General features: G+C 45.0%; 1 protein-coding gene across 3 annotated transcripts in view; it reads left to right on the top strand.

The window, feature by feature from the left end:
* Window positions 1-24,614, top strand: part of IL15RA (interleukin 15 receptor subunit alpha) — a 41,698-nt gene that overhangs the window by 6,402 nt on the left and 10,682 nt on the right. For 2 of the 3 annotated variants that reach the window (XM_070391455.1, XM_070391447.1), the window contains exons 2-5: window positions 18,690-18,884; window positions 20,898-20,990; window positions 22,906-23,097; window positions 23,640-23,672. In XM_070391455.1, coding sequence (XP_070247556.1) covers window positions 18,690-18,884; window positions 20,898-20,990; window positions 22,906-23,097; window positions 23,640-23,672 — 513 coding nt within the window. The remainder of the gene's footprint in view (window positions 1-18,689; window positions 18,885-20,897; window positions 20,991-22,905; window positions 23,098-23,639; window positions 23,673-24,614) is intronic. The other variant, XM_070391462.1, reaches the window with a different exon arrangement.

Below are 24,614 nucleotides of genomic sequence, written 5' to 3'. Positions count from 1 at the left end.
ATCTTCACACTTTCGGATTCTTTTTTCATTTTGCTTTTCCAATTGGGTGTTTTTTGTCGAATCTTTGGTTTGATTCTTGTGCTCCTCTGGTCTGCTATTGGGTATAATATTCTTTATTTCAGTCCGTGTATGCTTACTTTCTAATTTCTTTATCGTAGCATCGAGGGTCTCATTAGTTTTCGTGAGGCTCTGCACAAATTTATGGCAAGCCCTCAAAATTGCGATTCTTAGCTCCATATCCTCCATTTCTGTCATGTTTTTTTGTCTCCGCATCTTTTATGCTTTCTTGGTGCACCCCCTTGTGGTCTCTGTGCGCAGTCTTGTTCTAGCCAAGCCTTAATTGTTGTAGTTAACACTAGAGGGATTTGACCACCAGGCCGACTGGCTGTGGAAATCAGCTGTGGGAAAACTTCAGTCCTCAGGGGAGGTGCTAGTCCAGCCCTTGCCTGAGGCGATAGGCAAATGGCTGTGCGCAGGGTTTGGGCGGGGCGGGCTCAACAGGGCCGGGGGAGGGAGCAGCTATGGCCGCTCTCAGTCCGTCCCCAGGGGCTCTGCCTCTCTGTCCCAGCAATCGCTGCAAACCTCGGAGGGGCCGTAGCCAGACAGTCCCGCTTCTCCCGTTTGAGTCTGGGTCCCTAGAGACTCGCCCGGATCTGTAGCCCAGAGTCTGAGACTCGCTCCTGATTGAAAACGACAATCGCGCCCTCAGCCGCCAGCCCGCTTTGCGCACGCACCCTCACCACCGCACCGCCGTACCTTTAAATTTTCCACACTGCGCCTCCGCTGAGCGTCGGAATGCTGTTGTTTTTGCTTCTAGTTGAAGAGACTCTCCTCAGCCAGCCTTCCCGTGGTTCTGGTTGATGTCCGCTCTGACTTTTAGTTGTATTTTTGAAGTGGTTGTCCACGGCGGCAGTCTCCGGTGTTTACCTATGCCGCCATCTTCCCATACTTCCCATTTTATCATCTTTTACAATTTGTTTAAACAATTCTTATTGCCCTGGATAGTGTGGCTCAGTTGGTTGGAGCATCTGGTACACCAAAAGGTGGCGGGCTACATTCCTAATGAGGGCACATACCCAGGTTGTGGGTTCAATCCCCAGTCCAGGCACATACAGGAGGCAATTGATCGATGTTTCTCTCTCACATCTCTCTCTCTCTCTCAAAAAAAAAAAAACAAAACCCAATTCTTTATTGTTGGAGCTGTGTGTAGGCTTCAGTTGCCTCTAAATGGTTAAATATTTAGATTGTTTCAAAATGTTTGATGTTCTAAACACACAGAGTAGGAATAATTGGATGAAAACTAGCTACACAGAGTAAAAAAGGCGAGGGGAAACACCTCAAATTCTAAAAAATGGCAGTGTTTCTGGGGATATTCTTTTTCAATCAAATCATCACTTCAACAAACTTGTTTTGGGCTATATCAATTTTGCCAAATGATTTTACTAAATCCTATATCATAAAAGGCTAATATGCACATTGTCCCCTCAACTGGGAGTTTGACTGGGAGTTCGACCAGGGGCCGAGGCGGCCAGCAAACTGCCCACAGCCCCTCCTCTCGGCTGGCCCAGCCCAATCGGGCCCTGATAGGAGAGGGCCAGCCAGACCCCACCCATGCACGAATTCATGCACCGGGCCTCTAATAGTATATAACTGTTTGAATAAATGTATAAAATCCCCAAGTATATACTCTTGGAATCACTCAGTGTTACTCATTACACAGGATTGATGTTATCTGAATACTTTCTATTTGGAAAGATTTAATTTTCTCCTGTATTGTAGGGAGCCACTGAAGGTTTCTGGGCAAAGGAGACATCATTGGAGTTGAATGGCATAAGGGTGTAAAGAGTGTGAAGAATTAACTGTAGTTTAGAGAGTCTGGAGGCAGGAAGCTAAGTTGGAGGCTTTTGCAATAGTTCTAGTAAGTGGTGATGAAATCCTGAACCAAGACACTGTCAATAAGGAAGGGGGGGGGGCAGATTTCCTCCTGAGTTCCATAAATATAAAATGTATTTCATTCTTTCCCTTTTATTTTCTCCTCAACCTTCATTCAACTCATCCAAGCCTTGAAAAAGCATTATTTAAGGACTTGAACTATGATGAATTTACCTATCACACAAAAAGTAGATTGGGAAGCTCAGTAAATGAGCCTGAGACAGAAAGATTAAGGGCAATGACCTGAACTTGGTACTTATAGTGAGTGCCAGAAGGAAGTGTGTTGGCTTGGTTGGCATTTCAACTAGAAAAATTATGAAAGAAAACAGATTACTGTGAACACAGAGCCCTTTACACATTAAATACATCAGCTTCACACTGCATTTCTTGAGAGCAGAAATTACATGGTATCCTACAATTGGCATGTTGTAGGCATTTAAATGGTAGAATAAGAGAAATAAAATATTAGAATGGGCTCTGACTCTCCTTAAAGAACGGGAGGGGCATGCTAACCTGATAACTTTTGAACTCCAAAAATGAGACTAGGCCAGAGCTACTTACTTGTATTAAATTGTGTAAACCAACTTGGTAAAAAGCCTGATTCACAAGTTCTGGGAAGTAAAAACAGGTGTGGCCCTACACACTATTTTAGTGACTTCATTTAAATGATCATTGGACTTGCTGTATATGTTTTTTAGACAATTTAAGAGTTTTGATATTTCAAGAACCTTAAGTTTACTCCTATTTCCATTGCACTCTATATATTCACAAGCCACTAACTTCAGAAAACACCATCGCATGTCAGGTTTAGCACTGTGAAAACCAGAGGACTTTAAAATATATCCACCACCATCAAGGAGCTTACAATCTTATTTAAAAGGTGAGACTTGCTTACATTGAATATCTAGGGAACAATGTTATAAAAGAATGAATGTAAAGAGAAATTATCATTGAAGTATCAAAAGATGTGATTAAAGCCTCAATGAAAGGTTATTGATACAATCAAATGCATTATCTACCATCCTCATATAATAAAGAGCTAATATGCAAATGGTTGTCATGCCTTTGCGCCCTCATGTCCTTGCACCCTCGCTCCGGGGCTGGGGGACCTGAGGCCAGGGCAGGGGACCTGAGGATGCACCCCCCCGCCTCGCAGGGCTTGATGGGGAACCTGAGGCTGCACCCCCTGCCCAGCGGGGCTTGATGGGGGACCTGGGGCTGCGCCCCCCGCCTGGCATCGGGCTGGGGGACCTGAGTCTGTGCCCCCACCCCCGCTGGGTCTGGGTCTCGCAGAATTTCAAGGCACAAGTGGGTTGGCGGGGACTTGAGTCTGGGTCCCGCAGCATGCCCCAGACTCTGACAGGAGGGAGACTTTCATATACATATTACTAATTTTATTTCATCTCTGACACTTCTATTATAGAGAAAGGGCAAATAGCAATATTAAAATATTTCCTCTAATTAATTCCCTTTTAATATGCACGAATTTTGTGCACCTGGCCACTAGTCCTATATAATAAAAGGGTAACATGCAAATTGACTGAATGATGGAACAACTGGTCGCTATGATGTGCACTGACCACCAGAGGGCAGATGTTTAACGCAGGAGCTGCCCGCTGGTGGTCAGTGCACTCCCACTGGTGGAGTGCCGCTCAACCAGAAGCTGGGCTCACAGCTGGCAAGTGCAGTGGCGGTGGTGGGAGCTTCTCCCGCCTCCAAGGCAATGCTAAGGATGTCTGAATGCCAGCTTACGACATCCTAAGCCAGCATTCAGACATCTGACTTAGGCCCATGGGGAGCGGGCCTAAGCCGCAGTCTGGCCCCCTCTGTGGGAGGCAATTGGCCAATTAGGTATATAGATACTTTCTGAAGGCAGCACAGACTCCTTCCTTATTTCTTTCCTCTGTGGTTGGAGAATAGGGGACTAAAAGGTGGAGACAGAACTGTGGCCGGGCCTGGGGCTTTTGTAGGCAGCAGAAAGAGAGAGAGGGCTGAGGAAAGTCTAGACACGGTTTCCTTCAATTGTCCTCTCTTCCTCCAGGCCCCTCCCTCCATTTTTTCCTTGTCATGGTGGACGCTCGGGCCTTGGACCAACAGGAGCCCAGTGATGGTGGGGTTCAGCCCTCTCACTTCTCAGCTGAATGTACAGCCACCTCACATTCCAAGTGGGGCTGTTTTCAAGTGGCTAAAACGCTGGGAATTCACACCTCCTGGCCTTTCCCCTCTCAATTTCCTCCTTGGGTCTGTTGCAAACTTTACTGAGACACTGAAGCAGCTCTACCCTGGTAGTTCTGCACTGGCCCCTGCCCGGTCCTGGCCGGGCACTCTTCCTTGAGGTTTCTGGGTCCACAGTCTGTGCTCAGGGAGGTCACCCAGAGCCCATTACCCCAGGCAGGTGGGGCAGGGGGGCTAGCTTGGAGAGCTGGAGGAAGATGGCAGAGTAAGAGTTGGTATGAACTAGCTCCTGCTCAGCCAGACTTCCTAAGCTCCCCACGAGCCCAGGCCAGGCCCCTTCCCTGTGCCAGGAGGATCCTGGCTGAGGTCCCCTCCCTGCATCCAGCACCCTCCTCCCTGTTCCACCACTGGGGGGGGCGGGAGCAGCTCGCCTGCTCTGGACCCTGCCAGCCTGGCAGGCGGTGGTGCAGGTGGTGCGGCCTAGGGCGCCGGTGGCTGCGAACCTCCTCTCCCTCTCTGAAGCATGGGGCAGGATCTCAGCAGCTCATGGCCACCTCTGGGTGCCGTGCATGAAGACACCACTCGCTGCTGAACCACTGTCCAACCTGGGACCTGTGGGGGCTGGGGTGGCCTCAGGCTCCCGCTGGCCCCGCCAAAGCCAGACTTGGTGCCCTGCAGTCCTTGTTGCCCTTGTGAATAGCCATGGCCCGGCCATCCCGTCCCAGCAAGTGGCCATCCGATCGCCATGGCTCACTCCCCGGTGCAGTCGGGTCTGCCCGGCAAGCATATAGGCAGGAGCTGGGCCACCAAGGGGAGGGAGTAAGGATGCATGGGCCGGGGTGGAAGCGGAGAACTTGGTGGTGTAAACACAGCCCCCCCACACCACACCAGCCCCTCGTGCCACATTCCCGGACCCCCGGTCACCCCTGCCCAGCGCTGCACTCTCAGGCCTGAGATGGGGTGTGAGACCTGGGGCTGTGGCCTGGAGGTGGCCCTCGCTAGCTTGGAGTCGCAGTGGTTGATCAGGGAGGGATGTGGGGTGCCATGAGACAGCTTCACGCAAGTCCCCGCTGAAAGTCCCTGCCTCTCTCTCTCTCCGAGAGGTCAGCAGCAGTTCAGCCCACTTGGCATGCTGCATGTGCAGCCTGGTTTTCAGTAGAGCCTTTGGTCATTATGGATCTTATGGATACTGGCTCTTCATACATATATATATATTAGAGGCCCGGTGCACGAAATTCATGTGTGTGGGGGGAGGGGTCACTCAGCCCGGCCTGCACCCTCTCCAATCTGGGACCCCTCAGGGGATGTCCGACTGCCTCTCGCAATCTGGTACCACTGGCTCCTAACTGATTGCCTGCCTGCCTGCCTGATCGCCCCTAACCATCTCTGCATGCCTGCCTGATCTCCCCAACTGCTCTCCTACCTGCCTGATCGCCCATAACTGCTCCCCTGCTGGCTTGATTGCCTCTAACTGCCTCTGCCTCGCCCTGCACCCAGGATTCCCTCCTCCGGCCAGTTGCAGGCACCCGGGACCCAAGCTTCCCTCCTTCTGGCCGGCTGCAGGCACCCAGGACCCAAGCTGGCTTTGCTGGGACCAGCTGCAGCCACAGGGGACCATGGGCGGGTGGCTTCACCCGGGCTGCAGCCACAGCTGCCCAGGACCTCGGAGCGGGCAGTTTGTCCCTCTCCCGGGCCTCAGCTTGGCTGGTCCCCATTCCTCTCTCCCCAGTGTTGAGTGTCTGAGCTGTTACGGCATGATGGCATGAGGGTGTGATGACCATTTGCATATTAGCTCTTTATTATGTAGGATGTGAAGTTGTATAATGTCACTTGGAGATAAACCATGAAAAGGTAAAGATGTATACTATAAACCACTAAATAATACAACAAAAGTTGTATTTAGTAAGCTAATAAAGGAGATGAAATAGAATTATGAAATATACTCAAATAATCCATGACATAATCATCTCCATAGGAAAATCCTATGGAATCTACCAAAATATAATTAGAATAAGTGAGTTCAGCTAGGTTGCAGAATGCACAATTAATTTACAAAAGTACATACAATCGAAAATTAAGTACTTAATAATAAATCAACAAAACTTGCCATGTGAACCACATCCTGTGTGGTTCAGGGTTCAGGATCTGGAGAAGGGCCTCGTGTAAATGACAGAGATGAGAAAAGAAATAATAATTTGGAAATAATGGGGGCCAGCAGAGAGTCCAATGCAAGGGGAAGGAATTCACTGGTGCCCAGACCTTGCCAACCTTTTATTTCATTTTGGATACACATATAGCCCTTAATCAGGCAGGCAATTCTGGTAACAGACAGATTATCTTAAAGGTCAGTAAATATTAGTAAAGATTTACTCTGAAACTATTTGATCAGGAAATTGCTTGAGCTACCATTGTCTTGACTAAACAATCAGTGCATAGCTCTGGCCCTTGCCAGGGCTCAAGGTTCACCAACATTCTGGGCTCCTTGTTTACACTTCTCTGATAGTGAAGACAAGGGGTAGCTTCCAACACTTGTCAGTCCCATATGTAGAAAATGATAAAACTTATTAAAAGAAACCAAAATAAGTAAAAAGATTTACTTTTCAGGTAAGAAAACTAAATACCATAAGGATGTCAATTCTCCCAAACTACCTTTGCTCTATTAGCTATCAGTACTTACTACCTAAATTATGGTGTAGAGATAGAAACTAAATCAATGAAATAAAATGGCCTAAAAAGAGACAAAATATGGCAACTTAATTTATGATAGAGCTGAAAAAAATGGACTATTTATAACAAATCTTAATAATATAATTGGTTATCTTTGTTTTAAAAAATTAAATTGATTGGGGTGATAAACACACAATACAATATGCAGATGATGTATTTTAGGATTGTACACCTGAGACCTATATAATTTTATTAACCAATGTTACCCCAATAAATTCAATAGAAAATAAAAAGGATTATAAGAGAGTACTATGAACAATTGTACACTAACAAATTGCGTAACCTAGATGAAATGGACAAATTTCTAGATATACAAAGCCTACCAAGACTAAATCATGAAGAAATAGAACATCTGAATAGACCTAGCCTTTTACTCTAGGGCAGTGATGGCGAAGCTATGACACGCGTGTCAGAGGTGACACGCGAACTCATTTTTTTGGTTGATTTTTCTTTGTTAAATGGCATTTAAATATATAAAATAAATACCAAAAATATAAATCTTTGTTTTACTATGGTTGCAAATATCAAAAAGTTTCTATATGTGACATGGCACCAGAGTTACGTTAGGGTTTTTCAAAATGCTGACATGCCGAGCTCAAAAGGTTTGCCATCACTGCTCTAGGGACTTCATGTCTCTCATGTTCTCTGGAATCACTGATCTGTGGCTGAATGGAGACTGTCCAGTCACCAATAACATAATATTACCTAAGAGGTCCAAAGATCCAAGGTCGATTCTGGTTCCCTCCAAAGGAAGGAACATTTTATCATAGAGCAGAGTCTAGCATTTTAATGGACCTATCTATTCTGGCCCACTGCCAAATTTCTAGAGTTGAGTTTTATTTTCATTCCTCCCACTCTATCCCACAACCTTTAGGTAACCAGCTATGCGAACTTACAGGAAAGCATCACAGATGCAGATTTAAGATTTTGGTAGTATGAAGTTAAAACCATGGTACTGCTAAGCTACACACACACACACACACACACACACACACACACACACGAGAGACGGATTGATTAGAGATGACAGAGGGGAAACTAGATCCAATTAAAAAGTATTAGAACAGCACATCAAGAGGAACCTATAAAAGAAACCCTCACTGATGTAATCAATGCCATTAACTAAGAAAGGTATGAACAAGCAGCTAACTATCCCTGAGTCCTACTGACTCAGGAGCTCTAAGAGGAGAATCCAGCACTCTGTATTTTAACAAGGCATGCAGGTGGCTTTGATGCCCACTCATTTTTGAAAACCACTGGCATAGAGGACACAAGATGAAGTTGAAGATAGTTAGGAGTAGAGTTCACGTAGCAGAGCAGGGGCTCCGATATGGCAATGGTGAATGCACACAGCGAACCAAAGCTACAATCAAACACCAAATGTAGCCCTGCCCAATTTAGCTCAGTGGTTGGACTGTTGGCCTGCAAACTGAAGGGTCACAGGTTCAATTCCCAGGCAAGGGGATATTCCTCAGTTGCAGGTTCCCCAACCCCAGTAGGGGCATGAGTGGGAGGCAGCCAATCGATTTGTCTCTCTCATGCTGATGTCTGTCTGTCTGTCTGTCTGTCTGTCTGTCTCTCTCTCTCCTTCTATCACCCGCCCCCCCAACTCCTCCTTCCCTTCCATTCTTTCTGGAAATCAATGGGAAAAATATCCTAGAGTGAGCATTAAACACACACACACACACACACACACACACACACACACAACACCAAATACAGAAAGAGTGAAAACACTACCATTGGACCCTGGAAATTAAAAAGGAATTATAATACTGGACAAGAAAACAGGAAAAGTTTGCACTATGAAAACCACAATTAGGGAAATTAAATAAAATTTTCCTGACCAAAGATAATCTTGGCTGAGTTTTCAAAGGCTCTTAGAGTTTCCTTCATGAGGAATCCTCAAAAAAGGGAAAGGGCTGGCAACTGAGGACACGGTTGTCTTTTTCAATCAGGAGGGAGACACAAGCTCCCGATTGCTCTGAACTCCAGTTCCGGGTGAGTCTCTGGGGACCCAGACTCATATGGGGAAAAACTGGACTTTCTGGCATTGGGCAGAACTCGAGGGCGGCTTTCTCTCAGAGGTGCTTGCAGCGATTACCGTGGGATACTGAGACCCAGGGCCTCTTAGGGCAGGGCTGAGGATCAACCATAGCTGTTTGCTCCACCCTGTTGATTCCCTGAGACCCCGCCCCACCCAAGCTGTGCGCAGAGGCTTTTGCCTATGAATAACCTGGCCCTTTGCAATCTAAAATTACCTAACAAACTGCAGCTGGGTCAGAGAGACCCAGAACATCCAAAAAAAGGCCAAAGGCCCCACAGCAGCTTGCATTGCTTCACAGCTGGGCCTCATCTGGGCACCTCCAAACCCCAAACAAGGAAGAGGAATCTGCATATCTCTCTGTAGCTCCTGATGGGTAGCCTCAGGCAGAGGCTAAATTAGCACCTTCTTAGAGATCCAAGAGCCAGTGTACCCAGTGGTCAGAGTGGGACTATCCAGATTACAACTCCTCAGATCCATAAGGGACACACTCAGGGGGCAGACTCAGTGAGCACCAAAGCCCCACTGAAGCAAGTCTTGTCCCAGAAGGGTGTCTCCAGCACAGAAGTTCTCCCACAGCAGACACAGCTGATTCTCACAGCCAATTGGCCTGGAGGTCAATTCCTCCCAGTGATACCTACAACAATCAAGGCTTAACTACAACAAGACTGTGCACAAAGCCCACAAAGGGGTGCACCAAGAGTGTCCCCTCAGGTAATTGGGGAAGCTGAGCCACTGGGCCCTATAGGACACCTAGCACACAAAGCCACTCTACCAACACAGGGAAGCAGCCAAAATGCGGAGACAAAGAGCAGGTCACAAATGAAAGAAATGGAGGAAAGCAAACTACTGAATATAGAGTTCAAAACCACAGTTATAAGGTTACTCAAGAATCTTCTAGAAACCTCTAAGAAATATAGGGAGACCCTCAACGATATGAAAAAGGACCAATTAGAAATTAAGCATGCACTGACTGAAATAAAGAATAATATACAGAGATCCAACAGCAGACTAGAGGATCCCAAGAATCAAGTCAAAAATTTGAAATACAAAGAAGAAAAAACACCCAACCAGAAAAGCAAAAGGAAAAAAGAATACAAAAATATGAAGATAGGCCCTAGCTGGTTTGGCTCAGTGGACAGAGCATCGGCCTATGGACTGAAGGGTCCCTGGTTTGATTCTGGTCAAGGGCACATGTCTGGGTGTGGGCTCTACCCCCAGTTGGGGGTGTGCAGGAGGCAACCAATCAATGATTCTATCATCATTGATGTTTCTCTCTCTCTCTCCCTCTCCCTTTCCCTCTGAAATCAATAAAGATATATTTTTTAAAAAATGAAGATAGTGCAAGGAGCCTCTGGGACAACTTCAAGCGTACCAACATCTGAATTATAGGGGTGCCAGAAGAAGAGAGAGAGCAAGATATTGAAAACCTATTTGAAGAAATAATGACAGAAAATTTACCATACCTGGTGAAAGAAATAGACTTACAAGTCCAGGAAGCGCAGAGAACCCCAAACAAAAGGAATCCAAAGAGGACCACACCAAGACACATCATAATTAAAATGCCAAGAGCAAAAGACAAAGAGAGAATCCTAAAAGCAGCAAGAGAAAGAAAATCAGTTACCTACAAGGGAATACCCATACGACTGTCAGCTGATTTCTCAACAGAAACTTTGCAGGCCAGAAGAGAGTGGCAAGAAATATTCAAAGTGATGAATAGCAAGAACCTACAACCAAGATTACTCTTCCCAGCAAAGCTATCATTTAGAATTGAAGGTCAGATAAAGAGCTTCACAGATAAGAAAAAGCTAAAGGAGTTCATCACCACCAAACCAGTATTATATGAAATGCTGAAGGGTATTTTTTAAGAAGAGGAAGAAGAAGAAAAAGGTAAAGATAAAAATTATGAACAACAAAGTGATAACAAATACATATCTATCAACAAGTGAATCTAAAAATCAAGTGAATAAAAAATCTGACGAACAGAATAAACTGGTGAATAGAATAGAATCAGGGGCACAGAAAGGGAGTGGACTGACAATTCTCGAGGGGAAGGGGGAATGGGAGGTGCAGGAAGAGACTGGACAAAAATCGTACACCTATGGATGGGGACAGTGGGGGGGTGGTAATGGCAAGGAGGTATGGTGGGAACTGGGGGGAGGGGAGCTAGACGGAAAAAGAGGAACAAATGTAATAATCTGAACAATAAAGATTTATGAAAAAATAAAAGTAATTTGGGGATGGAGAGAACCAAGATGGTAGCATAGGTAAACACCTGTACTTGCTACCTTCCATAATCACATCAAAATTACAACTAAAATACAGAACAACTATTAGTCAGAACCACGGGAAAGCTGGCTGAGTGGACATACTACAACTAGAGAAGTAAAAAAAAAGCACACAGGCTGGTAGGAGGTGCGGAGGTGCAAAATGGGCTGGTCTGGCACCCGGGTGTGCCGCTTTTTTAATTGGGAGGGAGAGTGCCTCTGCGGAGGCTGCCCAGAGGAGCAAGGGTTCCCAGTCCCACACCAAACCCGCAGCCCAGGGTTCCAGAGCTGGGGAAAGAAGTCCCTATGGGCCGTAAGAACTACAGACTGTAAAAACCAGTGCGGATTGGGGCTGAGTGACACACAGGCTGCTGGAGACACAGCTGCTCCTCTTAAAAGGCCTGCACCATGAATTGAATTTACAAGTTCCTACTTCCTCTGAGCTCCAGTGCCGGGCGAGGCTCTGGAGGACCCAGACACATATGAGAAGAAATTGGACTGTCTGGCATTGGGGCCGGAACAATGGGGTGGTTTTCTTCCAGATGGAGGTGCTCATGGCAGTCATAGTTCCCATGCTGGGACCTCCCCAGTGCAGGGCTGACTGGCAGCCATTTCTGTTCGCTCCACCCAGGAGATTCCCTGAGATCCCACCCCACCCAATTTACAACCACACCCAAGCTGTGTGTAGTGGCTTTTGCATATGAATGGTCTGTCCTTTCTCAGGCTAAAAACCTGTCAAATAAGCTCCAGTTGAGTCAGGGAGCCCCAAACCTGTCAATAAAAGCCCCCAAAATCGGCACCAGCACCACCCTGCCTTGCTTCACAGCTGGGCCTCATCTGGGCACTTCCAAACCTGATACAAAGAGGAGGAATCTGCAGATCTCTGTAGCTCCTGCTGAATGGCCCCAGGCAGTGGCTGACTTTGCACCTCCCTGGAGACCCAAGAGCCAGTGTACCAGTGGTCAGTGTGAGACCATACCAGATTATAACTCTACACATCCATAAGCAACACACTCAAGGAGCAGACTCTCTGAGCACCAAAGCCCCACTGCTCCATAAGAGTGTCTCCTGCACAGTAGCTTTCCCACTGTAGTTGCAGCTGGTCCTCACAGCCAATTGGCCTGGAGGTCAATTCCTCTCAGTGACAACAACAGCAATTAAGGCACAACTACAACAAAACTGTGCACACAGCCCACAAAGGGGTGCACCAGGAGTGTCTACCTCAGGTGATTGGGGAGGCTGAGCGACGGCCCTATAGGACACCTACTACACAAGGCCACTCTATCAACTCAAGGAGACTTAGAAGCTAACCAATACATAGAAAAAAACACAGGGAAGCAGCCAAAATGCGGAGACAAAGAAACATATAAGTGAAAGAAATGGAAGAAAGCAAAGTACTGGATATAGAGTTCAGAACCACAGTTATAAGGTTACTCAAGAATCTTCTAGAAACCTCCAAGGAACTTAGTGAGACTTTTAAGGATCTTAGTGAGAATGCCAAAAAAATGGAAAAGGACCAGTCAGAAATTAATCATACACTGACCGAAATAAAGAATAATATACAGGGGATTCAATAGTAGATTAGAGAATCCCAAGAATCAAATCAATGATTTGAAATACAAGGAAGCCAAAAACACCCATCCAGAAGAGCAAAAGAATCCAAAAATATGAAGATAGTGTAAGGAGCCTCTGGGACAACTTCAAGTGTACCAACATCCGAATTATGGGGGTGCCAGAAGAAGAGAGAGCAAGATACTGAAAACCTATTTGAAGAAATGACAGAAAACTTCCCCTACCTGTGAAAAAAATAGACTTACAAGTCCAGGAAGTATAGAAAACCCCAAACAAGAGGAATCCAAAGAGGACCACACCAAGACATATCATAATTAAAATGCCAAGGGCAAAAGACAAAGAAAGAATCTTAAAAGCAGCAAAAGAAAAACAGTTACCTATAAGGGAGTGCCCATATGATTGTCAGCTGATTTCTCAACAGAAACTATACAGGCCAGAAGGGAGTGGCAAGAAATATTTAAAGTGATGAATAGCAAGAACCTATAACCATGAATAGTCTACCCAGCAAAGCTATCATTTAGAATTAAAGGTCAGATAAAGAGCTTCACAGACAAGAAAAAGCTAAAGGAATTCAGCACCACCAAATCAATATTATATGAAATGCTGAAGGGTATTCTTCAAGAAGAGGAAGAAGAAGAAAAAGATAAGGATAAAAATATGAACAAAGTGACAACAAATACATATCTATCAACAAGTGAATTTAAAAATCAAATGAATAAAAAATCTGATGAACAGAATAAACTGGTGAATGGAATGGAATCAGGGGCATGGAAATGGAACAGACTGACAATTCTCAGAGGGAAGGAAGGGAGTGTGGGAGGGGTGTGTGGGAAGAGATTAGACAAAGATTTTATATGCATGTATGCATTACCTATGGGCACAGTAGGGTGGCGAGGGCCTGGGGTGGGGTGGGAACGGGTGGAGGGGAGATATAGGAGGAAAAAGAGGGACATCTGTAATAATCTCAGCAATGAAGATTAATTTTTAAAAAAGTAATTTGGAGACATTATGTCCCTTTATGCCTAAATATTTCATTATATATTTATTGATTTCAGAGAGGAAGGGAGAAGGAGAGATAGAAACATCAATGATGAGAGAGAATCACTGATCGGCTGCCTCCTGCATACCCCCTATAGGGGGTCGAGCCCCCAACTCGGACATGTGCCGTGACTGGAAATTAAACTGTGACCTCCTGGTTCATGGGTCAATTCTCAACCACCGCGCCACACAGCCTAAGCAAGCCAACTATTTTTAGCATATCCATCAATTTAGGTTCATCGGATTTGGGGAAGAATACCACAGATGCGATGCTGTGTCTTTCTCAGTGAATTGGATCAGGAGGCATATGATACTGATTTGTCCCAATATTACTAAATTGAATTTCGATCTACTGTAAGAAGGGCTTTCTCGCCCTAGCTGGTTTGACTCAGTGGATAGAGCGTCGGCCTGTGGACTGAAGCATCCCAGGTTCTATTCCAGTCAAGGGCACATGCCTAGGTTGCAGGCTCAACCCCCTTTCCCAGAAGGGGTGTGCAGGAGGCAGCCAATCAATGATTCTCTCTCATCTTTCATATTTCTCTCTCTCTCTCCCTCTCCCTTCCTCTCTGAAATCAATAAAAATATATTAAAAAATAAAGTATCATCAGTTCTAATATTTTTTAAAAGGCTTTCTCTTCTCCCAAATTTATTTATTTATTTACTTACTTACTTATTTACTGATATCAGTACAAACTTATGGAATTTTATTTTGTTCCCTAATCTGTTACTATTTTATTTTAATATTCAAATTGCCCCAGATTTGGCTCACAAGAGCTGATTCAACCTGGCCACTGCATCCTTTGAAATGTTTCTATCATTCTTTGAGCACTTCTTTACTTCCTGGCACAATATATTCCATACTCACTTGTGCTTTCCATGTCCTAACTCTGGAATCAGTCTTTTTGTAGAGACCAAGATCTGGGTACCAAGTATGTTTGCTGCTAATATGTCATTGCTTCTAGGCACTATCAAAGGACAAAATTAGCACACATCATACACAGGTACATCCTTGCATGTATACACTCACACAGGCACACAAGGGTACACAAACTCATGTACACATATGTGTACACATACACACTAATTACATACTAATATCTCCAACCTCAATTCTAGTTCAACACCATAAGGTACATTCTACTCATCCCTTTCCCCTTTCCATAGTTGTAATTTCTTCCTCCAAAACCTGGACTGTTTTACTCATGGACGATGACTAGTTCCTACAAATTTTTCAAGAAGAAAAGGAGAGATGACAGTGACTTTATACCTTTGCCCCCAGATTTAAAAGCACAGATGGGCTTGGGAGGAAAATCTACAGAAGCTTCAAACAATCACTATTTACTCATTATCTAGCCAAGCTTGCTTTTCCTTTTATTTTTATTTTTTTAATCCTCACCTGAGGATATGTTTTTCACTGATTCTAGAGAGAGAGTAAGGGAAAATGAAAGGGAGAAGGAGAGAGAAACATGGATGTGAAAGAGAAGCATGGATGTGAGAGAGAAACATCAATCGTTTGCCTCCCATATACACCCTGACCAGGAATCATATGTGCCCAGACCAGGGACCACACCTGCAACTTGGGTATGTGCCCTGACTGGGAATCAAACCTGAGACCCTTCGGTGCATGGGAGGATGGTGTAACCAACTGAGCTACACTGACCAGGGAGGAAGGGAGGGAGAGAGAGAGAGAGAAAGAAAGAGAGAGAGAAACATTGATTGGTTGCCTCCCATATGGTCCGGGACTGAACCCACAACCTGTGCATGTGCCTTGACCAGGAATCAAACTGGTGACCTTTCAGTGCATGAGACAACGCTCCACTAATGGATCCACATGAGCCTGGGCATCCCTTCATTTTATTTTTGTGGCACCTCTATATTGACAGATGCTAAGAAGATCTTCAGGATAAGCCTGGAGCTGGTCTAATGGCTGCTTGGTATACTGTTCGTTCTCATAGCTGAGCTTAGGAATGTGCCAGGATCAGGCAATTCTGGTCTGAAAGTCTGATAATTCAGCTCCCTCATAGAACTGTGGACAGCCTAATTCCCAAATGGATGAGGTGAGCTTGGCCACCTATCCAGCTTAAACTGTGTACTAGGCCTGGAGGGGGACAGATTCTGGAAAATTTGATCAGCTTCCACAGCTCTGAATGTGAGGATTCTGAATTCTGGAACACAAATCTCCATCTACCCTGGACAAAGTCTCTGATCGCTAGCTGGGTGTTCAGGTAATGCTGATTTCTTTCTGTATGCTTCAAATAAGCCACACCCATTTGATTTATCCCAATAGAATCTGTGCCTGCTTTTCAGCAACCTGAACCTTCTATTGGTCAGGCAGGATCTGGGTCTGCTTTGACTAAATAGCAGCTTTCTCCTTCCTGCTCACCTGCTTTCTGTGGATTGGCCCAACTCGGCTGTGATTCTAACTGCCGCCATATTCAGTCTCCCCCTCAGACTACCCTCCTTAGTAGAAAGATTGCTTCTCTCTGTTCTCTTGGATGAATCCTAACCTTCTTGCTTGCTGATGTCCCAGCTGCTCAGCAGAGACTTATTCAGGGTTCCACACTGGAACCAAAAAGCCAGCTCCCCAGGCAGCTGAAGGAAGCCCACAGATTTGTATGCTTTCCCTGCTAACTTGGTAGGTAACCTTGGTTTCTGCCCTTTGCCAGCACTTCAGCCAATGACCTTTTCAGTAATGGGGCTGGGGGGAAGGGGTGCGGGGGGGGGGGGGGGGGGGAGGAGGCCCGGCAATACTTTCTCAACATGTCCATACAAGCTCCAGGACAATGGAAAATGCTGCAGAAGAATTTCCCTGCCTGGGACTTTCCTTCCAAGGCAGCCCAATCTAAGCCACCTCCACTGCCTCAGGCAAAGCTTGGCCTCAGAAACTAGTTCTTGCTCATCTCCTCTGCATGCAAGAAAACCTAAAATGTATTGAATTAATAGGAAAAAGCACATAAAAATCATACAGTTGTGTCAGATAGGTAGATTTATGGGGGTGATCACTTCCTAAGTTATCTAAATGTCTAATCACTATGCTATACATCTGATACTAAATTAATAGTGTAGATCAACTATAATTGATTGAAAAATAAATTTTTAAAAAGATCATACAGTGTTTCAAGTGGCTAAAGAAAAATTTTGCTTTTAACCTTTTCTGCAATAGACTCTTTTTGGCATTGGACAGGACCTCATCTTACGGACAGGCCAGCAATATTATTTTGGAACAAATGTGGTAGAACAATACATTAAAAAATTTTTTTTCTTTATTAAGTTAAGAAAATATTTTTATTGCTTTTTGAGAGAAAGAGTAAGGGAGAGGAAGAGAGAAACATCAGTGTGAAAGTGAAACATTGATTGGCTGCCTCCTGCACACTCCCTATTGGGGATCAAGCCTGCAACCCAGGCATGTGCCCAGACCAGGAATAAAGCTGGCAACCTTTCCGTGCATGAGATGATGCCCAGCCAATTGAGCTATACTGGCCAGGGCTAGTTCTCATCTTTTAATAAGTAAAGACCCTTTTGGGGTTTCTTTATAGAACCCCAATCTACAAAATTGGTGCCAAGGAGGATACTGTTATCAAGGATTTAGAAATAGATTCTTTCCTGGGATCTGCAGCATTTTACATTAGGTACATGATAAATAATGCCAATTTCACAGTTTTGCCCAGTGAAAGAAAAAGTTATTTTTTCTTTTTTGCAAGTTTTGTTGTTACAAAATGTAGAAAAAAAGTGAAGTACTCCTACAACTCATTAAACTCATTAAATGTTTTTAATGTTTATGTGGCATGCTTTTATATAGGAAAGGAATTTTTCTAAGGATGCAAAAATATCAACAGGCCATAAATAAATAACAATAACAAAAAGTCAGTAATAAATATGGCATCCTCAAAATGAAGATGGCCAACATTTCAGTCCTTCATTTTCTTCTTGGGCCAATATCCTTAGATATCAACTTATGAAACTCTTCATTTCCACAGAACAGAATGAGAGCCACATTGCCAGGGTTTTTAGCTTACATGTTGGAATCAGTGTTTAATTCCAGCTGTCACAAAAGTAGAGCCACCTGGGGAAATTCATCTTGCCTCTGGTTTCTTCCAAAAAAGTGAGAAGAATTAGATAAGCCAGTTATACATGTAGAAATTAAATAAATAGAACTTATATTAGAAGGTCAGACTTAAGCCTGGTGTTGAGGAAGAAATTTTATCCATTCATTCTTTGAATAAGTATTTCTTGAGCACCTATTCTTGCCAGGTACTGTACTATGGAATACAATGTTGAGCAAAACAGATGTGACCCCTACCCTCTATAGCTTACAGTGCAGATGGTGAGACATACAATTCATTATATCACCTCAACATCTTAAATACAACTATACAGGGAAAGAACAGAGAACTCCGGGGCCTGACTGGGGGGTGAGGGAAGACTTTCCTGAGGAAGGATGACAGATGGCCAGCCAAGAGTGGGGCAAGGAGAGGGAGGGAAGGCCTGGTAAGTAGCATAAGGGAACCACAGGCCTCTGTGGCCAGGGGGAAGAGTAGCTAGAGAGGCAAGCAGGGCCAGTTCTGGATGATCCTTGAGGACTTAAGGATTTTAGTTTTTATTTTAAGAGCAGCAGAATATCAGGAAAGAGCGAAGACATCAAATATGCATTTATAAAGATGATGCTGGCTGCCTGGAGGCTATTGCTATTTGTTTAGGCAAGAGAACTCAAAGGCTTGGTATGGATGAGGCAGAAGAGAAACAGAGAGATGGATACCTTTGAGAGAGATTGAGGCTGGGGAGGATGGGAAGTGAGAGTGAGGCAAAGGAGGTTTTCTCTGATAACTCCTCCACGTCTAGCTATGCTGAAAGTCTGGCACCTAAGGCAGGCTTCTGGAAGATTTCTGAACAAGCTGAAATTTGTTCATCTCTCCCTCTTATCTGTACTTTTGCAGGTACCACATGCTCTACTCCAACCTCTATTGAACATGCAAACATCCAGGTCAAGAGTTATAATGAGAACTCCAGGGAGCGTTATATTTGTAACTCTGGTTTCAAGCGTAAAGCTGGTACGTCCAGCCTGACTAAGTGCCTGCGTAACGAGGACACAAATATTACCCAGTGGACCATTCCCACTCTCATATGCATCAGTAAGTACCTGCCCCTGCACCATCCCTCCCTGCCACCATTGCCAAGGACACGTAGACAGCAGTGCTGCAATGTGGGTCATGGAATAGCCCACCTGAGGGGGCAAGAGATTTGTGTTGAGGTCTGAGACTCAATAAACCAATAGACCTCTAAACAACACCTCTGGAGGTGGACATACATGGGCTTTGGAGCGGGGAGGGTGTCACACAATTCTGGATTCAAATCTTGGCTCTGCCACTTACCTAAACCTATGAGACTGTGGGCAAGGGCCTTCATATCTCGGAACTCTAGGTTTCTTATATAGGAAATGGACCTGATGTGCATTGTGGCTTGTTTGTAGAAGGATTCGGTGAAAGCTGGTAAATATTAACTATTATTACCATTGATGCTTTAAGATCTTGGTAGCAAGAATTTGGCTACAGACAAGGATGTGTGCTCAAGCATAGTTGCTTCCCAGAGAGCTTTTCCAGTTTCTCCCTGGGAGAAGGCCTGCATTCTTCTCCAATGGTATCCATCCCAGGAGACTGCGGAGACACATGGGCGCAGATTCCCTAACTCAGTTACCCAAGTCTGGTGTCCAGTCAGTGGTCCAGAGCAAGTGTGAGGGAAAGTCGCCAGAATCAATTTTTGTAAACCACCTACCACTGGATAACCATGCCAGAAGGAGCCAATTAATCTTGTGGTGGAAGCTAATTGTGCCATTTCCAGAAATACTAATCCACTTACTCTAGAAAAAATATTAAGCCACAGTCTTCTGATTTAACATTTATTGCTTACTTGGTACATGTCCAGCAGTGAGTGAGATACTTTCTCATATAACATTTGTGAAAATTGCCAACTTCTCTATGGGGGAAGCAGAGGGGTAAGGAGATGAGGTTTTGTTTATTTGTGTTTTTGTTTGTCCTCGCCGGATGGTTTTTTTCCATTGATTTTTAGAGACAGTGGAAGGGAGGCATGGAGGGTGGTGGGAAAGAGGGGGGCAGATATGGATTGGTTGCCTCCCATAGCGCCCCCCGACTGGGAATGGGTATCGAACCTGCAACCCAGGTACATGCCCTTGACCAGTAATCAAACCAGCACATTGAACCCACGACCCTTTGGTGCATGGGCCCCATGCTCTAACCCAGGGGTGGGCAAACTTTTTGACTCGAGGGCCACAATGGGTTCTTAAACTGGACCGGAGGGCCGGAACAAAAGCATGGATGGAGTGTTTGTGTGAACTAATATAAATTCAAAGTAAACATCATTACATAAAAGGGTACGGTCTTTTTTTTTTTAGTTTTACTCATTTCAAACAGGCCGGATCCGGCCCGCGGGCTGGAGTTTGCCCACGGCTGCTCTAACCACTTAGCGACACCAGTCGGAGCAGAGGGGAGGTTGTTCTATAGCAAACTCACTTTATTGTAGGACTCCTTGGAGAGCCAGACTTTCTTATTGAATTTGTAGTGTTTAGACCACCTAGTACCCCTCCCCCTCAACCTGTCCCTCCCTTTGCATGACTGTCATGCAGACATCAGAGGCAAAGCAAGGAGGAAGCCTTCTACTTGATGTAGAGGACTGACTGGCCCTTTCCCTGATCTTCTCAAGGATGCATGTATATATACAGCCTTGGAAGATGGAGACAGCACCTCCCTCTGGAGAGAAGGCAGACATGGTCATGCCGTTAATAAAAGACTCAGGTTCCCTGAGCTCAGGCTTCCCCTGCTGTGTTGCAGACCACTGGATGTATCTATTCTGGCCCATCCATGTTGCCTCTCTGGGGCTTGGGGATGAGGGAATTGATGCAAATTTGCTGATACTCCTGCTGCCTATTGTGTTTGCAGTCTGTGCTTGCATTTGCATGAGAACTGCAGGTTGGGAAACATTGATTGTAGTTTATTTCTTGTGCTTCTGACCTATCCTAGGAAGCCAAATGTGTCCATTTTAAATTTGTATGTTTATTTATATCCAGTTCTGAAGCCACCCCAGGGTGCACCCTCAGGATCATAAATGCCATGTGGTTGTCCTCTCTCTAGGAGACCCCTCCCTGACCCGCCAAAGGCCATCCTCCACAGTAGCACCAGCAGGGGTGACCCCAGAGCCAGAGAGCCCCTCCCCTTCTGGAAAAGGTAGGAATGTTGGGAATTTTTTAAGGACTTCCATTCCCTGCTAACACTCAGGTCCCCACAAATCCCTCAGATTCATGGACCACTGCTGGAGTTCCACTACAAACTTATGTAATAGAACAAAACTTTTTAATAATCAAAAACAAAACTTACCTTTGCTTAATTTTCTGTTTTAAATCAAAGGGGCTTGATATCCAGGTTTTATATGTGCATGATTAATAATGGTTTAAAATCCACTCTTATTATGTCAGGTCACACTTAACTGCTATCCTTGTCAAAACTGCTCTCCTTCTCAGGGAGGTTCTGAGGTTTGGCCTGCCTCACATGTTAGCCCACCACAGTTTCAGGGGTACTGGCAGAAAACACAACACCCCTGGTCAGAGCTGTGGCCATCACTTTGTAAAGCATATAAATGTTGAATCACTATGTTGTACACCTGAAACTAATATAATACTGTGTCAATTATGAATAATTTTTTTAAAGCAACAACAAAAACCAGTATTTGAGTTCTGATTCTAGAAGGAGCTCTGTAAGTATTAATAACAAAAGAAGTGAATTTCAGAAACATGAGAGACCTATGCAGAATTGCCTCCCAACAATCTTATGCACCAGCAAGTTAACTATGATGGCTCTGGTGTAGCAGCATTGCCCAAAGCTGCCAATGTGCCACATTTCCACGGAGTCTTAGGTAATCATCCATCCCAATTTCCTCAGCACTGACTCCGTGTTAAGAAAATCCAAAACCTTTGGTGCTAGGTATCATGGGACAATGTGCCCCATGTCCTATGATACCCTTACTTTACACTTAACTCTTGATTTTCTGTGTCCCGTTTTCCAATTTGTGGGTTTTCCTGGCCCCTGTCTCCTCCCATCCAGGCACAGTCATTCTGTTATGCTTGGCACACCTCCCTAGAGCAGGGTTCCTAATCTTGGCTGTCCACTGAGGTCACCTTGGAACTCTCGAGAGCAATCTGGGAATCAGAATTCTAGAAGCTCCCTGGGTAATTCTTAGGTAGCCAAGGCTGAGAACCACTGCTGAAGGGAGGATGGAAAGGCCATAAAAAGGTTTCCTTCTAATTAGCGGGCTACAAACAGAAGGCAGAGGCTGAGGTACTGGCTATATTTAAGTTTGGGGCAGTTCTAAAGCTCCTTTGAGTCACCCAATTAATGAGAATCATCAAGTGGCCTCTCCCAGTTCTGCCTTCATGCACCAAACACTTGATCAGATGAAATTGTACAGTCGAAATCTCAGATGTGAGATTGTCATCTTTGACAGAGAGTGACGTTGCCATGGACACTTGGATGGGAAAGCTCTGGGGGAACTCTATGCAAAGTGCCTGGAGTGCTGGCTGTCTGCGTAGTATGAGGACGTGACTAAGGATTAAAGGGCATGAGGACTTTTCACAGCATCTGTGGCTGGGAACACATGAGAAAGCAGCCCAAATAATGTGGCCAATGGCCAAAGATGCCGAGACCGGGGCAAAGCCCTTCAAAAACACTCTGTAGTTCAGATGGGCTGAATCTCAGGCTCCCTCTTATTTAGAAGTTTTGTGAAAACATGTACAAAATAAACTAAAACCAGCATCCCAGATGTCTCAGCTTTGGCAAATACAGTTCCACTTGTGTGTCTCTTTTTTTGTTTGAGACCAGTCTTCTCTAGTAAACAGCCTGGATCTACCCTAATCTTTGTAATTTACTCTGCAAATCCGCTAGCATTCTCAAAAGTCTTATGGCCACCCCGGATGGATGACTACGTTACACACTTAAGGGATTTTCGTAAAGATCCATGGAGCAGTATCCTGGGGGAGGGCTGGCCCAGTGTGGGCTCCTTAGAGCACGGATTAAGTTCACTCCTCTGGAGCTAAGAAAGTTACTATTCTAAACATTTATGTTCTCCATGTGTTGCACCTTCCGACAGAGCCAGCTTTCATTTCCAAGCCAGACACCACAGTGGCCACAAAGCCAGCTGTGGTACCGGGCTCCACGTTGATGCCATCCAAATCTCCTGCAGGAACCACAAGGGTAGTCAGGAATGAGCCCTCCCAAGCCCCACCTCAGACAACTGCAAAGGCCTTGGAACACACTCCCTCCACTTCCCTCGAGAAGCCAGGTTGGCACTGTCTTTGCACACTTTAGGGGAGTTCAGCTCTCTGCCTGCATGACATAATACCCTCCAAAATCAGAACAACCTGGCAACCCTCCACCACCGGCTCTCTGCCACAGCCTTCTTGCTCTTGTCTCTCTGTTTTGTGCTCCACCCTGGCTCAGGCCAGGTGAAAAGGAAGTCCATTTCCCAAATGTGCCAAGTCTCACCGTATTAACCTGCTTTGCTAAGAATCTGAATAATATCGGCCTCCTCCTAATGTGGGAGGGCGAGGAAGCTTCCCACCCTCTGGAGTCACTATCTATGGGATGGAGGAGCACTCAGTAACCTGTATCTTCTGTAAGGGCACATCTGACTCTTAAGCATGGCCCAGCCTGTAAATGAATTAATGACCTTGCTTGTTCTTTGCTAAAATGAGCTTGGTTTTTCCAGCCATGCATCACTTAAGGCTTTAAGATAGGAACCAAATTGTGCAGAATTTCTCCTGCTTAATGAGAACAGTACCTTTAGGACTACCGTCATAACTGAGCTGCAATCTCTTCCCGCAGGTGCACATTCATCCAATTCCACAGCTGTCATTGGTAAGTATCTCCCTTTGTCCTGGAAGTGCTGAAGGGCAGGGGACTTGTCCCAGGAAGCTGAACAGTCCTGGTTTGTGCCAGTTGTCCCAGCATGATCACTAATAGCATCCCCTTTTACTCTCAAGTGTATCAGTGTAGAAAGTAAGTTACAAGATCACCCTATTTATAGAATTCTTTATTTGACATCACTATTCTCATGTTGGTACCTTACCACTGTCAGGCTCCTGATATGGAAACCAAAGAGCAGATACATCACAACAAGGGCCTATTCAGCAATTCAGTTCTACTAAGCAGGGCTAGACGTCTGTCCAAGACTTACTAGGTAACCAGGAGTGTGTGCTGGCACCGTGGAGATGACATTGTTCTGCTGACATACAGACTGCACTATTCCCCCAGAGCGTTAGTGAGCACCATGCACCTACAGCCAGACCATTCCAATTTCTCCGTCTAGAAGCCTTTTTACAGGAGATGCACACAACACTAAGACTAGGAGAGAGTGTCCCGGTAAATATAAGGAGGAAGATGGAGAATTGTTAGCGAGAATGAAAGAAAAAGATGAAAGGAGGAGAGGAAAGCTCAGAGAGGAGAGGAGAGAAAATGAGAAAGAAGCCAGGAGAGAGAAATGCAAGAAGTAAGAAAGGATCTGATACTTTTGTCTGAGAGGTTTTCAATGAACTGAAAACCACTCTAATGTCATATGGGCAAAACGATTTCTATTTTTTATTTACAAGTTTTCCTGCTAGAGAAAGATTCATATTTTTGTGGTTACATTTTATCTGCATTAGTGTCATCTGGGGAAAAAAAAAGTGGCTTTGGTCATCTCAGCAGTTAGTTGATTAGAATTTTTTTTAAATCAATCATATATACAAAGTCAAGGCAGCATGGAAAGGCTCTTTGGAGAGTATTTTCATGGAGAAACTATAGCATTTAATGGCAAGGATA

Source organism: Myotis yumanensis, unplaced genomic scaffold (assembly GCF_028538775.1).
Source record: "Myotis yumanensis isolate MYYU_CA2020_CCGP unplaced genomic scaffold, mMyoYum1.0.hap1 SCAF_1, whole genome shotgun sequence".
Taxonomy (NCBI): Eukaryota; Metazoa; Chordata; class Mammalia; order Chiroptera; family Vespertilionidae; genus Myotis; species Myotis yumanensis.
Note: the sequence above shows the minus strand (reverse complement) of the source record. Positions and strands in the feature narration are given on the sequence as shown.